This window comes from Dysidea avara, chromosome 13, assembly GCF_963678975.1.
Source record: "Dysidea avara chromosome 13, odDysAvar1.4, whole genome shotgun sequence".
In the NCBI taxonomy this organism is placed as follows: Eukaryota; Metazoa; Porifera; class Demospongiae; order Dictyoceratida; family Dysideidae; genus Dysidea; species Dysidea avara.
In genome coordinates this window covers 17,491,030-17,513,014 of record NC_089284.1, presented here as the reverse complement: position 1 = coordinate 17,513,014, position 21,985 = coordinate 17,491,030, and the positions used below count along the sequence as shown (strand labels likewise).

Below are 21,985 nucleotides of genomic sequence, written 5' to 3'. Positions count from 1 at the left end.
TCCTTAGCAACGTATATATTTTTATTCGGTAACCACAGTGTTGTAATTTTTTTTGAATAGAAATAATTCGTTTGATGTACTAGAAAGGCTGGCGGGGGTGAAGGCGGTAGTGTTCAGATGAACTCTCTCAACAATGCCCTGATACATCACTGGCCATTTCCTCAGAAACAGAAAAAGTCAGCTGCTTTGAAGAAAGAGACAGCATACCGCCTCGGAGTGAAATTTCCTAGTGACTTAGAATTGGATACAAAAATACCTCTTTCTAAATCTTCAAGGCATAATTTACTCAAAAGCAAATACTCAAAGACACTAACTAGTCAGAAGGTGACGGAAAGCTGTTCAATAATTGACAATTTCCACACACCCTCATCGCTCAAGCACCGCCACTGCGGCGGCAGAGCGCTAGGAGCTGTACCAGACCGTAACAACGAGCCAGCAACAACGAAACCTACTGTTATCAGTAAGCTAAACAGATTGTGAGTGGCTGTGCAGCTTTTATTTATTGCTAGGGCCCAATGATGCACTGCCATTGTCCTCTAGCAGTAGAATAGCTGATGAGTGTCAATTGAGCTTGTCTCAACTAAAAACACTGTTCACTCCATCACCATCTACCAGAGTATCTGGAGCTACTAGACCACCTCAAAGTGATAGGTAAGTATTAGGTGTTTGTAATCACCTAACATAGTTATCAACTTGTTAATTGGTTCATATCATAACCTCTAGTCCTACCTACTGTCCAATGAACCCTTATCGGATGGTCTACAACTCTACCCTGAGCTCAGCACATCTCTTACTCAACTTGAAGCGCCAGCAAGAGTTAATAAACAGACTGAACAGCACACACCAGTTGAAACATCATGTTCCAAGCCTCGCTGTGACCTCATCTAGACACAGTGGAAACCTAGCAAAGTCTGAGATGACTCTAAACTCTTGTAGTCACCTAACAGTGCCAGATCCTTCTCATAATCCAACATCAGCTGCTAATGATTACTGCCCTCCTCCACCCCAGAGACTCAGTTGGCGTAGCAAGTCTGAAGTGTTACAGCTACCAGCAGTGGATTCTGCTACTGTCACATCCACCCCTTCTGTGGCAGCAGTAACTACCACTACTAGTCGCACTACAACACATGTACCATGTCCCAGTCGCAGGTAAAACCTTTAATAGTGTGGTCACTTATTACCTGTTATTATAGACCAACTAAACAATCAAAGAAACATGAACCAGGTTAGCTCATGTCTCACTACACTATATTTTCTATGCTAACTATCATGTAATATCCATCAGAAAAAAGAGCATTTATTCACTTTCTGCCATTTAAAAAAAAAACATAGTTGTGAGGCTAATGTCCAAGGCCATAATCCTGTGTGTTTTCCAGGAATCCAATCCTAGTATGATGTATACCTGTATACATGTTTTAAACCATTTCCCAACACTAGCTAAATATGCTGACCCATGGAAGGGTGGTAGTCGTTTGTACCGCAAGAGATTATCTGACCTGGCTGCCATGGTAACAGAGACTCTTATTTGGGAGAAATCAAAGCAGCACAAGAAAGGCAAGCAAGGATCAAACAGTACTTTGTACAGTAAAGATTAAATAATTCACATGTTCAGTATAGTCAGTTCATAAATTTCTACAGAGAATTATTTATCATGAGGTGTATTTAGCCTTATAAAATTGCAGTACATTATATTTCATTGTATATTTTGATGTAATTGCAGTAAATTCTAATTACAAAAAGCAAAACTACAGTAAATTCTACATTATACTTGCCCTTCATCACCATAGCAACATGATAATCATGACAATAACACAGCCGAGTAGAAACAAGAAAAGGAAGAACCAAATCAAACCTGTAAAGATTGAGGAATAAATTGTACAGTGAAATCTCTTAGCAAATTCCCCACCCCAAAAAAATTTTTTAGACCCAAAGGTCTGACTAAATAGTTATCCCTCAAATACACCTCTACATCACACTGTTGACCCAAAATGTGATTTTTAGAGAGTAATAAAGGATATGCTTCCAATGGGCTGGTATAAGGTACTAAAAGAGTTAATTTCTAACACCATCCAGTTTGATATGCCAAGTAGCTTACCAAGCAGTGGTGGTGCTATGGTAACACAACAAGTCTGATCAGCTGACACACTCAATACAGTCATCATGTCATCATCATTTGATGTGGGTGATGGGAACTTCATGAAACATACACCAGTGACAAATAGTGAATGAATCTCCTTAGACTTTGTGAGTAGCTGTGTAGCAAAGAGAAAAGAGTGTGTCACAGTGTGGGTGGGGTATATGTGTCACCTTAAGATCTTTGTTGTACATTGCTACATCGCCACTGGCTGAACCAACTGCAACATATCGACCACAATTACTGCAATGAAAGGTAGACACTGGATAACATAGTGGTAGAAACACTTAGCTACAGACATGGGGTGGTGGACCAAAATCATCATTCACAACGAGAGACCTGGTAAACAAGCACAGCACAGTACTGGGTATTTCAGATGTTTTCTTGCTCTTCACTAGAAATACAACTAAAACTTGTCAAGACAAACTCTTGGCATTACGCTTAGTGGGAAAGTGGGTGCACTATATTGGTGGCCTATTGCACAGCATAATTCAAACACAAAATAATACTGACTATTTATTCCGTCTGTTGGAACAATAGTCCAAAAATTCTACCTTGGCTCAGATGAAAATAGACCATAGCCCCCAATAGTGAATAACATTAGAGTCATTTATATATTTGAGGTTCGTTTTGTCGTGATAGGGAGTTTTATTTGCTAAAAAGGAATTTAAAGTGACTATGCTCCCTGCAGGTCCCTAGAGGGATAGTTGAACAATGATGAATGATGGTCCTGAAGCAGATTCCACTGCAACAATACTATAATAATAACAGGCCAACCTCACTGCTAGAGCTGTCAAGATGTCTCCCTTGTATTTCAACGTTGTGTCCACCTCCCAATCACTCACAGACCAGCGACAAACATAGGAGTTGTGGAGCTCCTTTTTAGGAAGACTAACTGGTACACTAATGGTAAACAAGTAGACATTTCCTTCTTCTGTCTTGGCAAAACTAAACAAAGAGAGGCAGGTTTAAACTGCATGCAGACTCTAACAATTTCACACACCGGCATGCCCTCACTCTCCACATAGTCTTCTTGTCTGGTTGACACTCACAAGTCTTCTCCAACTGACCCTTATTAGTGTCCCACACCTTCATCTGACAGTCATGTGATACTGACACTACCTGTATAGTAGACCACTGACATTTGTACAGGCTATTTGTACAATGGAGTGAAGTGCATAACAACAAAATTGCAATATAAATCCTATCCCACTGGGGACCAGTGAAAATAGCTAAAGCCTGGTACTACTATACAGAGAGTCTGACTGTCGACATCAAAACTCTGGTGACTTGCATGTTGATCAAAAAAGCAGCTTAATTTCCTCGTCTTTTATTATTATTGTTTTTGATCATCACTACATTGAGCCTCAATGGTTATAATTATGGGCAATGAAATTATGTATTGTACATGGGTATTTAACTTTAAGGCTTTCAATAATACAATGAAGCTATTTGTTTAATAGTGTGTACAATTAAAAACACCAGTGTTTTACTAGGAGTAGCAAGTCAAGTCTTCTCCCCTCAGGTTGATAATTACTAACAAGAATTTAAACCTTAGTCCATTATAAACCCTTTATTATCACAGTTGTCACTCTTTCTTTCCTGATTCAGTGAACCAAAAGCAGACTGACTATATACAGTCTATTTCCGGTTGGTTGACTAATAAAAGTTATATGCTTGAAAGTAGCCAATGAGATCAGTAGCCTTAGCCTAGTGCTGTCTGCTTGGCATGAAATTTCGTTGGTTATTTCTATTCATGTGATACATATACCTTGCATGTCCATTGATCCAGACATTTCAGACCAAAAACTCTTATTTACTCTACACATTTTGCATGTTGTTCCCAAGGTACAAATTTATTTATATGGTGGAGATTTGATAGTAACCTCGCAAACAGAGGAGGGGCTGATCATGACACATCCACACGAGGCGAAAGCTTGTGTAACAACACCATTCAACCCCCATGGTTTGACCATGAGAATGTCAATGTACACAGTCCATTGGAGACTGTAATACCCACATGATCGAGAGCTCACTATATGAAAAATGAAAAAAAAAAACTAACAGGAAAGAAAACATGGCTACCACACATTTTAAACATCTCCTGGGAACCTTACAATCTACAGCCTTACAATCTACAGCCTTACAATCTACAACATTGGTTAAGACATTGATTGCAAGTTAACACAAAATCTTTTTGATAGCGTTTAGCCCTCCTCTGCTTCACAAACAAGTAATACAATGCAAGTCACATCACAATCAATAAACATCTTACATTTCATTTCACACATACTAGTACACTACAACCACAATCCTATTGGAACTAGATCTAATGGAAACAAGCAAGCCAATATCTGATAGATTAAATAACAGACTGTTGTTTGCCTGTGAAGCCAAAAACTTCCAGCACATGTCACGGCTAGTTAGAGCTATATGCTATTCATATATAACTTACTAATTGTTTATCAGGGTGGGAAGTTAAATCATCCACTTCTTTTTCATGCCCTGTTAACTTATGAACCATCTTGATACCTGGAAACTACACCCACAATTAATGCACAATGCTGTATCCATGTTCACTGTACCTTCCAACATCGTACGCACCCATCTATCCCCCCTGTGATCACACAAGTTCCGTCATGGCTAAAACATACCACCTTCTGTAACGGGTCTGCCTCGCTGAAGTCTGTCTGTTCCGTATGCATCACTTCTACTTTATACTTGTACGTTTCCTTTTCAACTTCTTCAACTGACTGTTGTTTCTTGTCACCATCTTTGTCTTTCTTCCTCTGCACTACATCACTCTTCTCCTTGTTGTCTTCATCAGTCTTTTCCTTGTGGAGACAAATAGTGTGGCAGCTGTTGTCCACTCCAATTGCCATGTGCCGTTCCTGTGTTGGATGTCGTGCTGCATTCATCACCAGCTCAGTTGTGAAGCTGTGTCTGTGTATTGCCTGAGCTACTACATCGTTCCCAACACGTTTGACCTCGTACAACTCCTGGAGAGTCACCAGTTACACTGCATCACCATGCTATAGAAGTACACTAACTCACCAAGGCATTGGGGACACCCGTTTTGGCCGATCCTCCGCCTCCAGTCACCACTACATGGCCATCAAAAGATGCAGTTATCGTGTAGACAGGGAAATCTGTCGCGAATAACGTTTTACCACTCATTGCTAGAATGTACTATCCGCGACTCACGTGAGTTCCGTTCAAAACGGGATATAATTCGTACTTTTTTAAACTTCCACCGACAGTCGAGGATTTAGGAGGAGTACGGTGTGTGTGTACGTGATGGCTACTCTGCATCCTGCTGGGAAAAAGCACGTGTGCTACTATTATGACGGTCAGTGGGTGGTCGTGGTGTTTTGTAGTGCATAACTTGAGGTGACCGCTGTTATACAGGAGACATTGGCAATTACTACTATGGTCAGGGACATCCTATGAAGCCGCATCGGATCCGTATGACACATAACCTGCTGCTAAACTATGGGCTGTACAGAAAGATGGAGATCTATGTGAGTTGTGGTTGTGGCTAGAGGTGATGACTTTAACAGCTGTGGTGTAGCGGCCATTTAAAGCCAGTTATGAAGAGATGACACGTTACCACTGTGATGACTACATTAAGTTCTTGAAGACCATCAGACCTGACAATACTACAGAGCACCAAAAATTTATGCAAAGATGTATGTACTGTGTGTTTGTGTAGTGCACGCGCGTGTGTGTGTGTAGTGTTGTACATATGCTACAAGTACATGATATTTTCACCCTCCAGTCAATGTTGGTGAGGATTGCCCAGTGTTTGATGGCATGTATGAGTTTTGCCAGCTCTCAGCAGGAGGATCAATCGGTAATGATATAATATTTTTTTTTAATATTCGCTGAGCATGCATTTACTGCATGGTTCACTTCCTGTGTAGCGGCTGCAGTGAAACTGAACAAGCAACAGGCTGATATTGCCATCAACTGGTCTGGTGGTCTACATCACGCCAAAAAGTCAGAGGCATCAGGATTCTGCTACGTTAATGACATTGTTCTGGCGATACTGGAGCTATTGAAGTAAGGAGGGAGTACTGGTATGCACTTTAGAGAGGGACTACTTGATAACTGTTTGCCCTGGCCCTCTTAAGCTTGCACTCTGTTGAAAGTAGTGCAATGTTCTCTCTCGTATAGCCCACTATTTAATTGCTTACAGTTTTAATCCTGTGATCATTATGTTTCAAAAACTTTGCTAGATGGCAGATCTTCCATTCACATAATGATATGAATTCAATTAAATGTTTTGAAACCAACTATTTAGCATTGTGTTCTGGTGTTGCTAAATTTTCAGTGCCTCCTGTATTTACTACACTACAAAGTGACTGTCAATCAATTGGTGTGAATTCTGAAATTTCCCAATGTTACTATTATCTGTCAGAGGCAACGATCAACCCAACTGTCTGCTAATATGGCTTAACACCAAAAATATTGTAGATCTGGAAATACATTTGTACCATGATAAAATACTACAGTAGGATCACATGATGTGGAAGCACTTAGTTTACCCAACTAAAGCTGTGTGTGGTAATGTTAGTTAATGTCAAGGGAACAGGTAGGAATACTTACACATGACTTGAATCAGTACATATTAACAGTCTGTGCTGGAACCAAAAAAGTCACCATTATCCTGCAGGCTTGACCCGAGCTTTCTCCCAGTTTATACTCTATTTGTTTTCTGTATAAAGTTTCCAAATGATGACATGAAAGTTTGTTGGTTTATTAGAGAGAGGTGACTTCTGTGTAGGTGACAACTAAGAAATTGTAGATGTTTACGATGTATCTCCTGAATTCAAAACAACATATGGAAAGCTGGTGGACAATCACTGTGATATTTTGCAAAGTATTGAGCATTTCAAAAAAGTTGTTGGACCAATAATTCTTGCAATATATTTTCCGTAAATAACGATTACTATTACTACATAATTTTGTAGAAATCTTTCCCTGAGATCTTGAAATCTTGCAAAAAATCTTTCGTATGAAGGCCCGTACAGATTTTCAGAGTTGCAGACCCTTAGCTATTTTGCACTTGGGTAATCTCGACAATACACATAACCCATTGATGTGCATTGTTTAGATATCATCAGAGAGTGCTGTACATAGACATAGATATTCACCATGGTGATGGAGTAGAAGAAGCTTTTTATACAACTGATCGAGTAATGACGGTATCATTTCATAAGTATGGTGAATACTTCCCAGGAACTGGTGATTTGATGGTATGTGTTGTGTGTGTGGGTGTGTTGTGTAGAGTGTGTAGTGTAGTGTGTGTGTTGTGTAGAGTGTGTAGTGTAGTTTGTGTGTGTGTGTGTGTGTGTGTGTGTGTGTGTGTGTGTGTTGTGTATGAATGAATGAAATAGTTGTCAGAGCAAGGTCACAGTTTCAATTCCCAGTAGTATTTGTTACAACTATTGGTGTTTTATTTGTTTGAGCAAGGAATTTTTCCTGATGTTTGCCAGGACAGTGACTTACAAGTGGCATCCAGGTGGTAGTTTAGGTCCCACCTACACCTTTACTTCACTGCAACTAGTTTATATCGACTCGAATTTGAATTATAGCCTAAGTTTTAGCCAGAGGAAGTATATGAGCACCATCAATACAATTTCCAGTGCCATTCTCTTCCATTATTGCCGTTTTCCCTCCATTTTAAGCTTTTCATCACGTAATGACGTCTCCAATCACCCTGTATATTAATATCAAACCACTGGGGTTCAGTGGGGTTCACTGCACCATTAAATTACGTATAAGAATAGCTTTTGGTTGGCACCTAGTTTTCTTTGAAGCCATCCTAAAGTTGCTTTTAATTGCTCTATACTAATCCTATGAGCTCATGTGAGTGTGTCATACCTCCTTTGGGTTTTAGCATCATGGGGTTTAAATGGACCTGATAAAGTACTTGACCATAGTTGTGCCCATGCACACATTTTGGAGTTTGATGCAAACAAATTATTGTGTCTACTGTCTCATTGTGTTTCAATCAGGATATTGGTCATGGCAAGGGAAAATACTATGCTGTGAACTTCCCTCTCAGAGATGGTATTGATGATGAAACTTACCAAAGCATTTTCAAGCCAGTAAGTAATCACTGTACTACTTTTGTTTCTGCTTGTGTATTCTCTCTGACTCAGTTGCTCTAATCATAGGATTATATTTTTACTGATCTGTCATCTATTGTATTGCCTATTTTTGTGTGGGTATAGCAATTGCTTCATTTCTGCATATAGTTCCTCTGTTTATCACAGGACTTCAGTTTCTCAATGTCTTTGTTAAATTAAATGATACTGTAATTTATATCAATGAGTATAAGGGACATACCTTCAAACAAGCATGCCAAGTGTATCTACAGTCCGAGATGAGAACACTACCAGCATACAATATTTGTGACATCAGCTGTCATAGTTTAGTTTGACTGTTTCCCCTACACCATACGATACCCTCAAGTAGTCTACTGCTATATGAACAACTGTTTTGGTACAGTTTTCCAACTCTTTTTTCTTCCACGATTTAGCTAGTTCTTGTGTACACCTCCAGTAAATGTTAGTCTCATCAATCTAGTGGCTCTTGTTCAGTCATACTACACAAGGGGTGATCCAAGATCATACCTGTTTCTATTTGTGTTTCTTCCATTATAGATTGCATCAAAAGCAATAGAGGTCTACAGGCCAAGTGTGATTGTACTACAGTGTGGGGCTGACTCTTTGGCTGGTGACCGACTTGGATGCTTCAACTTATCTTTAAAAGGTAACTAAATAAGTAGAGCCCCAGCTATTCTGGACAGCTTGTTATCATACTGGCAGTCAAGCAGATAAGAGGTGCCCTGGCTATTAGAAACCTTATAACTTACAGCCCACAAATATTCATGGTTAGATTAGCAAAGTGGACACGCCTTGTAGTCATGATGGCACTGTTAATCCTTTCACATGTAGAAAATACATTGTAACAATCCCTTAGAACAAGCTCTTGCAGTAATTTCTTACAGTATGCTGTGGTGAACATGCCACTGTGAAATCTGCATTGATTATGTCACGCAATTGAGCTCGTGTTCTACCTCTGAGTGGGTAATTTCCACAACGGAAAGACAAAATTTTGAATGCTAGTCGTGGACAGGTTAAAGGAATTTCTCCTGATTTACAGTAGCTTTGAAAAAGTTTTCATTCATGTCCTAAATGGTATATATCAGTAACAGTAAGGCTTTGCTGATTTTTGAAACTGGTTTCCATATAGCCGCAAACCGCCTGCGCATTGCCTGTGAGTATTACCAGGGTCTTCACGGGGGCACTTTAAACAATATGGATACATACCTCGCTGGTATCACAACAACTGTGCCACAGCCACTGTAAGTTGAAAGAGGTTCGGCCTTAGCTTCCTGGCTCTTCCAGCATCGCAGGAAGGATGATTTGTTAATGGAAAGTAATGTGTCGTGTTGTAACAAATTAAGCATACCTTTGCTGCCAGGGTCGCTTCCAAGGTTAGCTAAACTTATAATAAAATACGGAAAAATATACAGACGTGTAGCGAACTGTTAATCCATCTCAGCTACAGTCGCAGGCCAACTGCAGCAAGTTGCATGCTACCATAGACAGGCAATAACGTAGGCAGTTATATGGAAACCAGCCTTTAATACAGTAGACAACCACAGGAAGACCACAAGTTACTAAGCAGTTCATTACAGGCTTCTAACATGTGTTAAGGCCCTGCATAATCTGAGTGTAGTTCTATATACTTCTACAAAAAATAAATAATACTACAGAAGTTGTTTTCTCAGCTAGGAAGTTCACCTCATTAGAGTAGTTATATTTCATGAACTTATCATTACAGCGATTTTGTGTACACTACAGGACATGCTGAATGTGTGGATTTTGTTCGTCATCACAACCTTCCACTACTAATGCTCGGCGGTGGTGGCTACACAATCCGTAACGTGGCCAGATGCTGGACATATGAGACGGCTACAGCTCTTAATTGTGACATTGCTAATGGTAAGCTCTATTTAGAATAGTTCATGTGACTGTTGTATGTGTTAACAACAGAACTCCCGTACAATGACTACTTTGAATATTTTGGTCCTGACTTTAAACTGCACATCAGTCCGACTAACATGTCCAATCATAATACACCAGAGTATCTAGACAAGATCAAGTGAGTGAAATGATCTGTGTGTCTTTATGTAAACAGTATTTGTCTGCTGTTATGTCAAAATGCATTTTAATAGAAGTTGACATTGTACAGTGTGTTCTAAAGTTGTGGACCTGAGTTTTAAAGCACCAATGAATTTCTTTACACCTTCATGTGTTGTAGTTTAAATGATAGTAACACTTGTCAAGTAGTATTGTTTACCCTGTTTTATAGGACCAGATTATTTGAGAACCTTCGACTCATCCCACATGCTCCCGGTGTACAGATGCAACGTAAGCTGCTTGGTTGATCACGTGATCATCATGTGATATTCATCACATACAGCTATTCCTGATGATGCTATCAAACAAGAAAACATGGAACAAGATGATGAAGACAGGAATCCAGATCAGAGAATAACACGTAAGTAACTTCTGTTTGAAATTTTCATAGGAACGAAGAGGCTATTCGTATGGTAGATAAAAACGTTGATGTTGCACTACTATACTAGCCAACTCCTAACAACCAGGTGCCCATGCAGTTAATACTATTACTTTCTAGTTAAACAGGCAATTAATCAACCATGTATGTATATATCATACACTACGATAGTAGTGTATAGTGGGGACCACAAAGGAGTAGGTGTGGCCCACGATATAACATCACCCAAAAAACAGCCTCAATTTTCCCTGATGACGATAAGGCAGTATTGGTTAGGTAAAACTAAGCCCAAACAAGCTTTCAGATCGACTCTAAACATTTTTAACAAGTTGCTACGGAATTTTTTTTTAAAAAGTAATGGAATTTTCTAGTGGCTGACTGACTGAGTAACTGACTGATGCCTTCATACCAGCATAGATAATGGCTAAGGCTACGGGCTTGATTTTTTCACTGTTCGACGTCGCTTCGGCCTGACAGGTGCCTTTTGGCATACCACAGTACGTACAATGCATTCTTCATGGACTTACCAGTGTCCTCCTTTGTGTCCCATTCATCTTTGCTGACAGCGAAAGGTGTCAATTTGGCGGTAGCATGTGATGGCTTCCCTTCGTAACGGAAATTGTCCGTATTTTTCATAGTGGCTATTTTGATTGCGGAGGTGCTTTTCAAACAGTTCTTGATTCATACTGCTGTGTAACGGGTTGAACATAGCCGACAGCGAAGCGCAATGGATACTTCACTTTTCAGACGATCATTAATATAATTGGGGCGTGCGGCACTATTTCTTTTGGTATGCGTGGATTGTAGAGGTGCATTTCGAACAGTTCTTGATTCAAAGTGCTGTGTTGAACATAGCTACTTCACTTTTCAGACGATATAGCTGGGGCGCGCGGTGCCATTTCAGATGCAGTATGCGTGGGTTCACCAGTCATACAAAAAAAAGGTAACAAACAAGTACACGAAATTTTAAACTAGAGTAGGGACCATAGTACATCAATAAAAAGTACTGAAACAAGTTGGAGTAGTCCATGATATTAAATCACCGAAAAAAAATAAGAAGTGTTATATCCCTACTGTGCATTTCCATTATGGTATCTTGAGCACAGTAGGGATATAACATTTCTTATTGTTTTACGGTGATTTAATATCATGGACTACTCCAACTTGTTTCAGTACTTTTTATTGATGTGCTATGGTCCCTACTCTAGTTGAAAATTCCAAATTTTTTTGTGTACTTGTTGATATAACTGGAGCGCCGCACCATTTCTTTTGGTATGCATGGATTGCCGAGGTGCTTTTCGAACAGTTCTTGATTCGAAATGCTGCATAACGGGTTGAACATAGCTAACAACGAAGCATAATGGATACTTCACTTTTCAGACGACAATTGGGGCGCGCGGCGCCATTTCAGATGTGGTATGTGTGGGTTCACCAGTCGTAATAATTATTTACAAAAAAAGTTAACAAACAGGTACACCTTGAGCACAGTAGGGATATAACACTTCTTATTGTTTTACTGTGATTTAATATCGTCAAGAGTAAATAATGCCAGACTGCTTTTTTCTCTTTGTCATTGGGTAGGGAGAAAAAAGGGTCTAGAACAGTTCAAATCCCACACTCGTCTTGGCACTCCCCGGATAATTGGGTGGTGTTAACCAAAGAAACATGATGTGTTTTCAAATAGTAGCCGCTTGCATCTTACAAGCACGTATTTATAAACCAATCGATTTCTAAACCTGCCTTTGAGGCTATGATAGACTGAATCAATTGTTAGTTGTTCGGGTAAGTTAATTCTTTGCTTATTGTTGTGCTGTGGTAGTCTTATTACAACGGAGTTTAAGCGCATGGGTTGCATATAGAGCTGAGCGATAGTACAACTATCACGATTGATAGTAACTTTTATATCACGATAATGATAGTATCACGATAGTACTAGCAGTAGACACTTAAAATAATCTTATTACATACCACGTATCTATTTTTTTAAACACTTGGTTGGTACGTATTACAATTGTAGTCTTTAGACTTGCACAGTTTCCTCAACTTCAATACTATCACGTTTGCTTCTGTTATCCATACTTTTTGACTAAACACAGATGTGTTTAGTATATCGCGATAGTACGATTGTAGACTATCATATCACGATTGTTACTCACTATCATGACAATCGATAGATCGCAACTATCGCTCAGCTCTAGTTGCATACTTGTCAAGATGATTGTGGGATTTGAACTGTTCCAGACCCTTTTTTTCTCCCTACCCGATGAAAAAGAGAAAAAAGTGGTCTGGCCACATGAGACTAGTCGTCTGGGCTAGAATTCGCACAACCTTGCTTTAGAACATAAAGTACTTTTTAAAGACCAACTTTTTATGCTGATTCCAAATCTGGTGGGTGCCAGATGTGAAACATTGAGCATTTTGAGATATAACCTAAGGTGGCACTCACAAATGTATGCAATTACAGATACATCAGTAATTTAACCAAATTCATATTTACAGTAATACAGACACCAAGATGATTGTTATACTACAAATAAAAAATAATGAATTTTAGAAAAAAATTTGATGAAGTATAGCATTACATGATCAGTTCCTTCTCCCTTGTCTATAAAGATTCTTCATCGTGACTGTCATCACTGCCTGGTGTTATTGGCTTCATAGGGGTTTGGCAAGTAGCTTGCCCCATACATTTGCAAAACTCAGAGCAGGTAAGGTTGAATTTCACACAAGAGCAGAGTGCTGTTTTGCATCCAGTTTTGCAGCCACAACTGACGAGGTTGAGCACTTCATCCAGTGCAGCTAACTGCCCTGGTGGAGTAAAAACTGGTCAAAGCTCTAACCCATTAATCATCTCCCAGCCATACTGTAATGGGCTCAAATCTGGGGGGGGGGGGGGGGGGAAGACATGCCCGCAGCCTTCCACAATGCTGTCTGAAAGTTAGCATGTTAGCAGTGGAGCTTGAATGCAGCCATAGTGGGTGGCAGGCTGCTCAGCTTGGGTGGTATATGATGTTGGCCAGCAATTTTCTTTTTGAAAATGTTGGCATGCATGGTGTTTAATGATGCCTCTTGGTCTTTGCCATATAATGTGGCTACAAACCTAAGACATGAGTCTCTGACCTCATCTAATGATGCAGACAGGTCTCCAAGAGGGAGAGTATCAGTGAATGTTGTCAGCTTTTTAAAAACAGTTGCCTTGCCTATACCAGCCAAAGAGGATACAGTGTCACATCCACTCAAAGCATGTGCCCCAAGGAGAATGGGTATTATGGCATCATGCTGTTGTACTACCTTATTAACATCAATAATTGCATGGCTTCTAGAACATCCTTCCATCATCACTTGAATACTCTGTGACCAGCTATTGGCATGTGCATGCAGGTGATGAACTAGAGTGAGGAGCACATCCGTATCATCAGATACCACGCTAATTGGGGAGTGTCCCGCTGCAGCTTCTTGGATCATGTGGTATGCCATAATGACATCAGCTTCTTCGTGGTGTTTGCCATTCACCAATGCCAACTTGTACTGGATGTGGCTCAGGACCAGTTACAACAACACGCTTCTCATGTGGAACCTGAAATGTGCACAGTCGATCAACAATCATTTGAATGACTTGCTTCTTGTTTGCACTCACATTCAACACTATGGCTTGCTTTGGAAGAGGTGACTCTTCTGTTAACCTGTAAACACGGCTTAATCATTTCTGTTGTGCTGTCTGACATCCTGACTTTGTACTCGTGTTGTAATACCTGTCAAAAATCACATGTAAAATTGTAGTGGCTTCCATTCTTTCCATAATACTGGTGACTGCTGCATTGATGAAGTCAGACACTTTTGCAGGTGAAGCTGGCCAAGGAACAGTCCAAAGCAATGCACAGCCATCCAGGATTACTACCTTGGGAAGTTGCCTGTTTTGCATTCCACACACCACCTGCAGCTTGGTCTTTAACACAGACTTGCTAGTCTTTCTCATTTCACCACTATCATCAAAGAGAGCTGTTGGGTGTGGAGCCAATTCATGAGAGAATAAAGTCTCTATAGAAACAGTGTCTCTGGACGATGCCATAATTCCAATGATGCGTACATAAATAAATTCAGTATCCACAATATACATGTTATCACCAAGTTTAGTAGTCTGTTTTGTTGATGCTGCCATGGTCTTCACTTGTTTGGATGGAATCCAGCTGGCCACTGTCTCTCATAATCTAACCACTGTCTAGTTCCTATTTCCACAGAATTATGAACATTCACTGCTGCATCATCAACAACTCTACCAGAAAATATGTCTACAAGACCATTTACTGGATGCTTATCACTTTCAAACACATCAATGCATGTTGATACTGCTTCATGTATTTTCATTCTATCTGCAGCATCAGCTTTGATGCGTGTATGCCTTTCCTCCTTATGAGAAGTCACAACATATTGCTCTTCACCATCTTTCATTGCCTCCAAATCATTCATCAACTGAGCACAAGTGCTTTGGGAGAGCCCAAATGGCCAGAGTAGATTTGTTCATTGTGGAGCCAACAATGCCAGCCGGTCCGTGTCCATATCGCATGTACGTTGTCTCAATAAAGAGATCTGACCAAATGGCATTCCACAAGCCATTCTGGTGACGCATGACATGTTCGCCAGCCATGAATTTCTTGAGTAGTGTTGGATGAAGTCATTGCATAGATCGAAGGTAGTATAGACCATATCGTGCATAGTTGACATGGCCAGATGCAAAAAAATATGGCAACATATCTTTAACAGCACACAGGTGGAGTGGCCAATCTCCTTCCCTTTCTGCTCGAACAAATTTCATCGTAATTAATACTGGCTTGATGAGGCAATCAACCCACAGTTTTGTGGTGTTACTTTGTTGGCTTTTTAAGACCAGGTATTTTATAAGATCATTTGTTGTGTGCAGCTCTTGATTATCAAGTACTGGTCTCAAGACTTCCTCTGTCACAATGCGAAGCGCTCTGACATTTTGTGGAAATTTCTTTCCAGACAGAAGCTTAGGCACTCCAGCAAAACTAGACTTCAAAATATCTTCAAGTCCACTTCCTCCCATCAAGGTACCAACAGCTCCAACAAAACTCATTATCATGTGCATGCCACCAAGTCGGGGTACAAACATAGAGAACATCCTCTGGTCCACCCAAGTTATGTTAACAGCCACCTGAAATAATTGCTGGTCATTGGTGAAGATAGTCCACTCTTGGCCAGTTAGTGAAGTTAGATGTTGTGCTTCTACCATAACAGTCTTCATTGAGTCAGGCTCAGCTGGAATCATGCATATCCAAAAATGGAGTGTAAATTATTCCTGTTTTATTCCCTGGTTGCTGACCACTTTTTCGTGCACGCTTTGTATTGAAACCATTGTACTCTAAAGATGGAGTGCCTTCAGTAACTTGTCTTAAGAATAACATATCTTCAAATGCTGCTCTTTCAAGTGAAATTTGTTGCCTAGCTAAGAAAACAAGTTTAGGTACAATTTGAACACTGTACTGCTCTGGCATGTCAGACTTCTTGCTACCATTATAGCGTTGAATATTTACCTCCCCTAGTGTCAGGCAATTAGATTTTGTTTCCTCCCATTTGAGACGCTTGATTGTGGGAATTTCATCTATTTTAGATGACGCTCCTGGTTTTGGCTGTCTAGCTTGTGTCATAATCATTGCCAATCCATGGGTTGATTTCTGCCCATTTTGGGAAGAAATTTCTGTATCAAAGTTATCAGCCACAACTTGAACCTGACCATTTGTGCTGTCAAACAACCCCAATCTCGGTAAGTTTGCCATTGAACTTGTACATGAAATTTTGAATCGTCGCAGTTCATTGTAGGAGGAAGTGATGCCAAAGTTGTGGAATTGGTCAACTAGCTTTTGCTTTTGGTTAAGCAATACACTTAAAGATAGCTGTAAGGTGGTAGTCTGGTTATTCACAACACTAGTAACAATGCTGCCCATCATGGCAGCTTCCATGGATGAATCAAGCTTGGGGGATATTGCTGCAAAAAGCGTTAGCAAGGTACTGCTGCATTCCGCAAGAGCAGTGTTCATTGGTATGCAGGTTGGATAGGCATGACCATCTCTTTTTAGTTTCAAGCTTTCTGCTTTGATTCTCTTGGCTACCATTGAGATTGCTTGTACATCACTGTCATCCTCTGCATCATCAATAAGGCGCAGATGATCTGATGCTTTGCCTCGAAACACTAAAATTGATGCAATACCACGGGAAGACAAAACAAGCAAATTCTGGTGGAAATGATCGTGTACAGTCTTGATGAGAGAACACCGTGAGAGCTTAGTACCACCCAACTCACTGTACAGACTGTACATTTCTATGCTATTCCAGGTGCGTGCAAAACAAATGACATTTGTACTAGGGTTCCACCGATACAGAAAAATAACTACCGATCCGATACCGATACCTAGAAGTAAATTTTCACCGATACAGATACCGATACCGATAATTGCTATACAATTTACAATCATCTCAAGCTGGCTATGTGTGACTGTTGTAGTAGAATATATTATTGTGCAGTGACTGTTCTATTAGAGTATTTCGATCTTTTTCATGCAAACATAGTAAGTAGCAGTTGCTTGATGTTTAGCAAAGCAATTACTGCACCTTTTATGCTAGAATAATACTCAACACTATTTCCAACTTGTTATACCTCATGTTTTGCTAGCATAGGATTTATGATGATAGTTATGGTTATGACGATTGGCGCGAGTGGCTATTAATCGGTATCGGAATACCTGAATAACCGATACCGATTGATACGAAAAGCCCAATATCAGCTCCGATACGATACCGATCCGATTATCGGTGGAACACTAATTTGTACCAACAATTCATCTAGAGCACTATCACAAACCTCAGTATTATAGTCTGCTGATGGCTTGTTGGTGAAAAATTTAGCTAAACAGTCTCTGTGATACCTGGCATCAGCTGCATGCAAATCACTAACCGCTAAATTTGTTCTATATGCTACCTCTCTTCCCCAGGCATCATTTCTTTCATGTGCACGTACTAGAATTGCTTCTTTGGATGTTGTCTTTCCATCATTGGCTGTTCTACATAAATACGCTTCCCTCCATCGACTAGGATTTTTTGAAGGGCAGCTCACTATGCATTCCTGACCACAGAATAGGCACTCTTGAAGAAAGCTGAAATTGCATTGCCCCCTCAATCTTTTAGGGCTTGGAGAAACAGCACATGTCTCTCCCTTATGCTTTCTTAAATATCGCCCGATGTGATGCTTTGAGCAATAAGTACTTATGCAATTCTTATGGCATGTAAAGTGCAATTCACCTTTTGGAAGTTTTTCACTGAGCCCATCACCACATTGCTTACTGGCTTCATGGAAACTCTGAATTCTGGTTGACTGGATAAGTTTTGGCTTCTTGCCTCCACAAATAAGACACTCCATACCTGTATGAAAGAATGGACTACTAACCTTACCAAGGTTTATAGAACTTTGCGTGGGCAAGGTCAAAGGAAGAAGTGTACTTTAAATTTCATAAAGTACACTCTCAGCTGGCCAACTACTTCATCGACCACAAAGAGTGCTTTATTCGTTCAATAAAGCACTCTTTGTGGGCAATAAAGCACAGTTTCCCATGTGCCTTAGTGTAGGCTAATAGCCTATGGGGCTCGCGCCAGTACGACTAATCACCCAAGCCGGTGAAGGCTGATAGCCTCGCCGCGCTGAGTGATCAATCACCCCAGCCAATACGAGTTCCACCACTGGATTGCTTTTATAGATATACCTAAATGCTTCGATGATGGGTGGGAGAAGGTAACGTTGCTGTTACGTTTGTTAATGTAAACGGACAAGTCCTGGAGATATCACGGAAATACTTCACCATGTGACTCGCAATAGAATCGATTGTGGGTTGCGAGCAAAACCTGCCAAAAGACGCAATGAACGTCTACTATGCCAAACTATGGTGAAATACGCACGAGTTACTTTGTTAAACTAGTTTGTGTGCGTTCAGGCTGCTAATAGTTCGTGTAACGCTTGTTAATTACGAGTCCTAGTGTATGGTGAAGCTACACGACTAGAAAGTTCCATAAATCATTTAAAGCATAGCCTTGCTCGTGCTATATGAAAAATAAAGTACTCGGCGCTTGGCCTTGATGCTAATAAAGCATCTCGGCCGCACGCCTCGTACTTTATTTTTCATATAGCACTCGCGGCTATGCTTTAACATATACATATGGGGTCTTGGGGTTTTAATAAGCCTACTGTTTTATTCAGCAAAACAATTCATAAAATAACCAGCCTCAGGCCATCAGAAAGTGTGCAAACATTAATGCTACCAAGAAGGAGATGTACAAACACAATATAGTACCTTCTAGGATCTTTCAGCACTCACAGAAGCAGTTTAACTCACTTGTTAGAATACATCATAATTGATTGTGGGTTTAGAGATCACCATGGAAACGGAAGGTATTGTGTTATTAGGCAAAACTGAAACTTATTCATCATTGATTAGGTCATGTTTTATCTATTTAGAACTATAGATGCTACTATGAAAGGTTATCATGGGAATGGCTAGTTTTAAAGGTATAAAAATTTATAAGGTCATGTTTGATACCTTTTATAAAAAAAATGCTCAAGGTTTAGCAGCTGGCACCCATCAGATTTGAATTCAGCAGGTACAAATTGATATAAAACAGCTTAAAGAATTACTTTATATTAAAAAAACAAGGTTGACCTGAAAATTCAGGTTTCTAGCCTGGACTATAGTTGTTTAATGTATTTTGTAATTCATGAATTTGGTAATTACATTGCTATGCCACTACTAAGGAAGCGTAATTTAAACAAACCACTTTAACCACAAATTACGCACAAAAGTATCTTCTCAACTGTTTATAGTCTGTCTATCATGCTTTCTGACACAAATTGTTAAGAGAAAGGCCCTTCATTTATGTTCGCGTAAGTACAGGACACACCCCCTTTCACCTTGAAGAATTTCTTTATTATTGGTAGCCTATGAGGCTAGATTCACCATTTTCGCTTGTTTTTCACTAGTATTGCCCTTTGTGAAAGAAGTTCATAACGTCTTTTGCATTTTGTTTCACCCATATTTCAAACTGGCACAAATCAACTATAGCTTACCTGCCTGGAAGCTTAATACAGGCGCTATATGGCTTTTGGAAACAATACAAACATACACAGGGTTTACATACAGGTATACAAACATACAATACAAATATACAAACATACATACATACATACATGTTTTTTGGAAAACAATTTCAGTAAACCAGTGCACGGCCAGCTGTAGGTGTGCACCTGGTTAAAAAGCATTTAGTTTAATACACCATACCTTATATTTGATAATAAAATTACCAGTAGACTTATTTAATCTAAACATAGAGGTCCTACAAACCTGCAAACTGTTAGTGTCTATGTTCTTATAGAACTGACAGCTGACAAGAACATTCAACGTGGAGATGAGTTCTATGATAATGAAGAAGAAGGTGACCGCAATGTTTCCTCTCATCGTGAGGCTACCCCACCAAAGAGAGCACGTAGTAAATCACCACGACCACAAAGTGAATACTGTCTCTTGTGTGTGTGTGTGCCCATGCTGCTTGTAATATTCTCCATAGCACATACTCCAAAACGGTCTCCTCTACCACCTGAACCTAGTCCTATTACACCATTAGGTGACGGACATCCCATTAAACAACAAGGTAAGATTAGGATAGTATACATTAATTGTAATGTATATTGTATATCTATAGTGGGGGCTAATAAGGCTACTGAAGGAAAGGAGATTAGTAATGTTGCTATGGAAAATGCGACAATGGCAAGTGAGGCATCTGCTAATGATGGTGGCACAGGTAAAGGAGCACCTGCTTCCAAGGACAGTGGCGAAAGGTTGTGTTGAGTTGTGTGTTCATTGTTATTTTGTTATCAATTTGCAGTGGTATATCAGCAGTGACTAAAAGCAATGTAGCTACAGCACATCCTGCAGCTGCTCTACCCTCTACTGCAGAGACTGGCAGTACCCCCATGGAACACTGACACTTATCACTTTCATCATTCATACATCACATTATACAGATACCATACATAGTTTATTTAATAATTATACAGAAATGATAATTATACAGAAATGTTGGTGTAAGGAGGTGTCACTCTATTCAATACAAGGGGTGACACAGGCACTCACTGTAGGTAGATCTGTGACATGGTCAAAGTCTTGATCCACCAAAATTTTGCTTTGACCTGTGTGTGACTAGGAGCCTTTTTCAATTTGAATTTTCAGTACTTTTTGATTGTGGGTTGGAAATTTTGACCATTGACTTGGCACAAATTTGGTGACCTTGACTTGGTAGATTAATCTACCTACAGAGAGTGCCTGTGTCACCCCCTTGTAATACATAGTACTGTGGTTAAAAAGATTTGACTTTTTGCTGAAGTTGTGTCAAAACATTGATTTGTTTTATCTTTATGCACTGCTTGACCTGCAAAAACTACTTGATGCATTGTTAGAATTGAAACTTGATAATGGTACAGTGGGGCGGTTCAGCTCACGTGCCAATTTCCATGCCACTACAAAGGATGCAGACACTGGTTTTCTTTGTGCACAGTAGTTTAAGGCATTTATAATGATAATGTAATCACTTGTCTTTTGGGAACATATTTTTTAAAAGTAGTGGCTTTTAGAAAAGCCGTTGTTTGTTGTGAAGGCGAAACTTCTTAAGCTCGCTCTCCACGGATACGCCTGGCCAGTTGGATGTCCTTTGGCATGATGGTCACCCTCTTGGCGTGGATGGCGCAGAGGTTGGTATCTTCAAAGAGACCAACGAGGTAAGCCTCACTAGCCTCTTGAAGGGCAGCCACAGCAGAGCTCTGGAAGCGCAGGTCGGTCTTGAAATCCTGGGCGATCTCCCTGACCAGACGTTGGAATGGCAGCTTCCTGATCAGCAACTCAGTGGATTTCTGGTAACGCCTGATCTCCCTGAGAGCAACAGTTCCTGGCCTGTAACGATGGGGCTTCTTCACTCCCCCAGTGGCAGGGGCGCTCTTCCTTGCTGCCTTGGTGGCAAGCTGCTTCCTTGGAGCCTTTCCTCCAGTAGACTTTCGGGCGGTTTGCTTTGTACGAGCCATCTCTTTCTTTCCTTCTTCTACGCGTTCGCTTGAATCAGAACAGAATGATTGCTAGAGCTTAGACTAATCATTTATACTCGTATTTGCGCGCCATTTCTGCTCGCGTTTGGTTGGCTATAATTGCT

At 40.1% G+C, this 21,985-nt stretch overlaps 4 protein-coding genes across 4 annotated transcripts; 2 read left to right on the top strand and 2 right to left on the bottom strand.

Annotated features, from left to right (window-relative positions):
• Positions 1-34: 34 nt before the first annotated feature.
• LOC136243138 (uncharacterized) lies at positions 35-1,767 on the top strand. The gene is made up of 5 exons (XM_066034659.1): positions 35-460; positions 510-651; positions 724-1,149; positions 1,194-1,225; positions 1,438-1,767. The coding sequence occupies exons 1-5, from the start codon at positions 118-120 to the stop codon at positions 1,593-1,595; spliced, it is 1,101 nt and encodes a 366-aa protein (XP_065890731.1). The 5' UTR covers positions 35-117; the 3' UTR covers positions 1,596-1,767.
• Positions 1,687-5,370, bottom strand: LOC136243127 (guanine nucleotide-exchange factor SEC12-like). The gene is made up of 8 exons (XM_066034646.1): positions 5,189-5,370; positions 4,720-5,133; positions 4,590-4,673; positions 3,138-3,256; positions 2,912-3,082; positions 2,308-2,377; positions 2,096-2,252; positions 1,687-1,852 (listed from the first exon to the last, which is right to left on the bottom strand). The coding sequence occupies exons 1-8, from the start codon at positions 5,309-5,311 to the stop codon at positions 1,779-1,781; spliced, it is 1,212 nt and encodes a 403-aa protein (XP_065890718.1). The 5' UTR covers positions 5,312-5,370; the 3' UTR covers positions 1,687-1,778.
• Positions 5,324-20,863, top strand: LOC136243114 (histone deacetylase 1-like). The gene is made up of 16 exons (XM_066034632.1): positions 5,324-5,483; positions 5,543-5,655; positions 5,706-5,823; positions 5,913-5,987; positions 6,058-6,196; positions 7,251-7,392; positions 8,155-8,247; positions 8,806-8,914; positions 10,012-10,152; positions 10,204-10,312; positions 10,523-10,581; positions 10,634-10,711; positions 20,162-20,296; positions 20,354-20,437; positions 20,489-20,624; positions 20,672-20,863. Exons 1-16 carry the CDS (start codon positions 5,432-5,434, stop codon positions 20,769-20,771), a joined length of 1,683 nt encoding a protein of 560 aa, XP_065890704.1. The 5' UTR covers positions 5,324-5,431; the 3' UTR covers positions 20,772-20,863.
• Positions 20,775-21,933, bottom strand: LOC136243155 (histone H3). Its single transcript, XM_066034677.1, has one exon. The coding sequence runs from the start codon at positions 21,858-21,860 to the stop codon at positions 21,450-21,452; it is 411 nt and encodes a 136-aa protein (XP_065890749.1). The 5' UTR covers positions 21,861-21,933; the 3' UTR covers positions 20,775-21,449.
• Positions 21,934-21,985: the final 52 nt, after the last annotated feature.

What these genes read in the sequence shown, in the direction of transcription:
- LOC136243138 (XM_066034659.1), top strand. Translation starts at nt 118, where the DNA reads ATGAACTCTCTCAACAATGCCCTGATACATCACTGGCCATTTCCTCAG. An exon ending in AGACCACCTCAAAGTGATAG is followed by an intron (nt 652 to 723) that starts GTAAGTATTAGG and finishes CATAACCTCTAG; the next exon opens with TCCTACCTACTGTCCAATGA. An exon ending in ATCAAAGAAACATGAACCAG is followed by an intron (nt 1,226 to 1,437) that starts GTTAGCTCATGT and finishes TCCCAACACTAG; the next exon opens with CTAAATATGCTGACCCATGG.
- LOC136243127 (XM_066034646.1), bottom strand. Translation starts at nt 5,311, where the DNA reads ATGAGTGGTAAAACGTTATTCGCGACAGATTTCCCTGTCTACACGATA. An exon ending in CGGGTGTCCCCAATGCCTTG is followed by an intron (nt 5,134 to 5,188) that starts GTGAGTTAGTGT and finishes GTGACTCTCCAG; the next exon opens with GAGTTGTACGAGGTCAAACG. An exon ending in TGGAGAGTGAGGGCATGCCG is followed by an intron (nt 3,083 to 3,137) that starts GTGTGTGAAATT and finishes CTCTTTGTTTAG; the next exon opens with TTTTGCCAAGACAGAAGAAG.
- LOC136243114 (XM_066034632.1), top strand. Translation starts at nt 5,432, where the DNA reads ATGGCTACTCTGCATCCTGCTGGGAAAAAGCACGTGTGCTACTATTAT. An exon ending in CAGGAACTGGTGATTTGATG is followed by an intron (nt 7,393 to 8,154) that starts GTATGTGTTGTG and finishes TGTTTCAATCAG; the next exon opens with GATATTGGTCATGGCAAGGG. An exon ending in TAAATCACCACGACCACAAA is followed by an intron (nt 20,297 to 20,353) that starts GTGAATACTGTC and finishes TATTCTCCATAG; the next exon opens with CACATACTCCAAAACGGTCT.
- LOC136243155 (XM_066034677.1), bottom strand. Translation starts at nt 21,860, where the DNA reads ATGGCTCGTACAAAGCAAACCGCCCGAAAGTCTACTGGAGGAAAGGCT.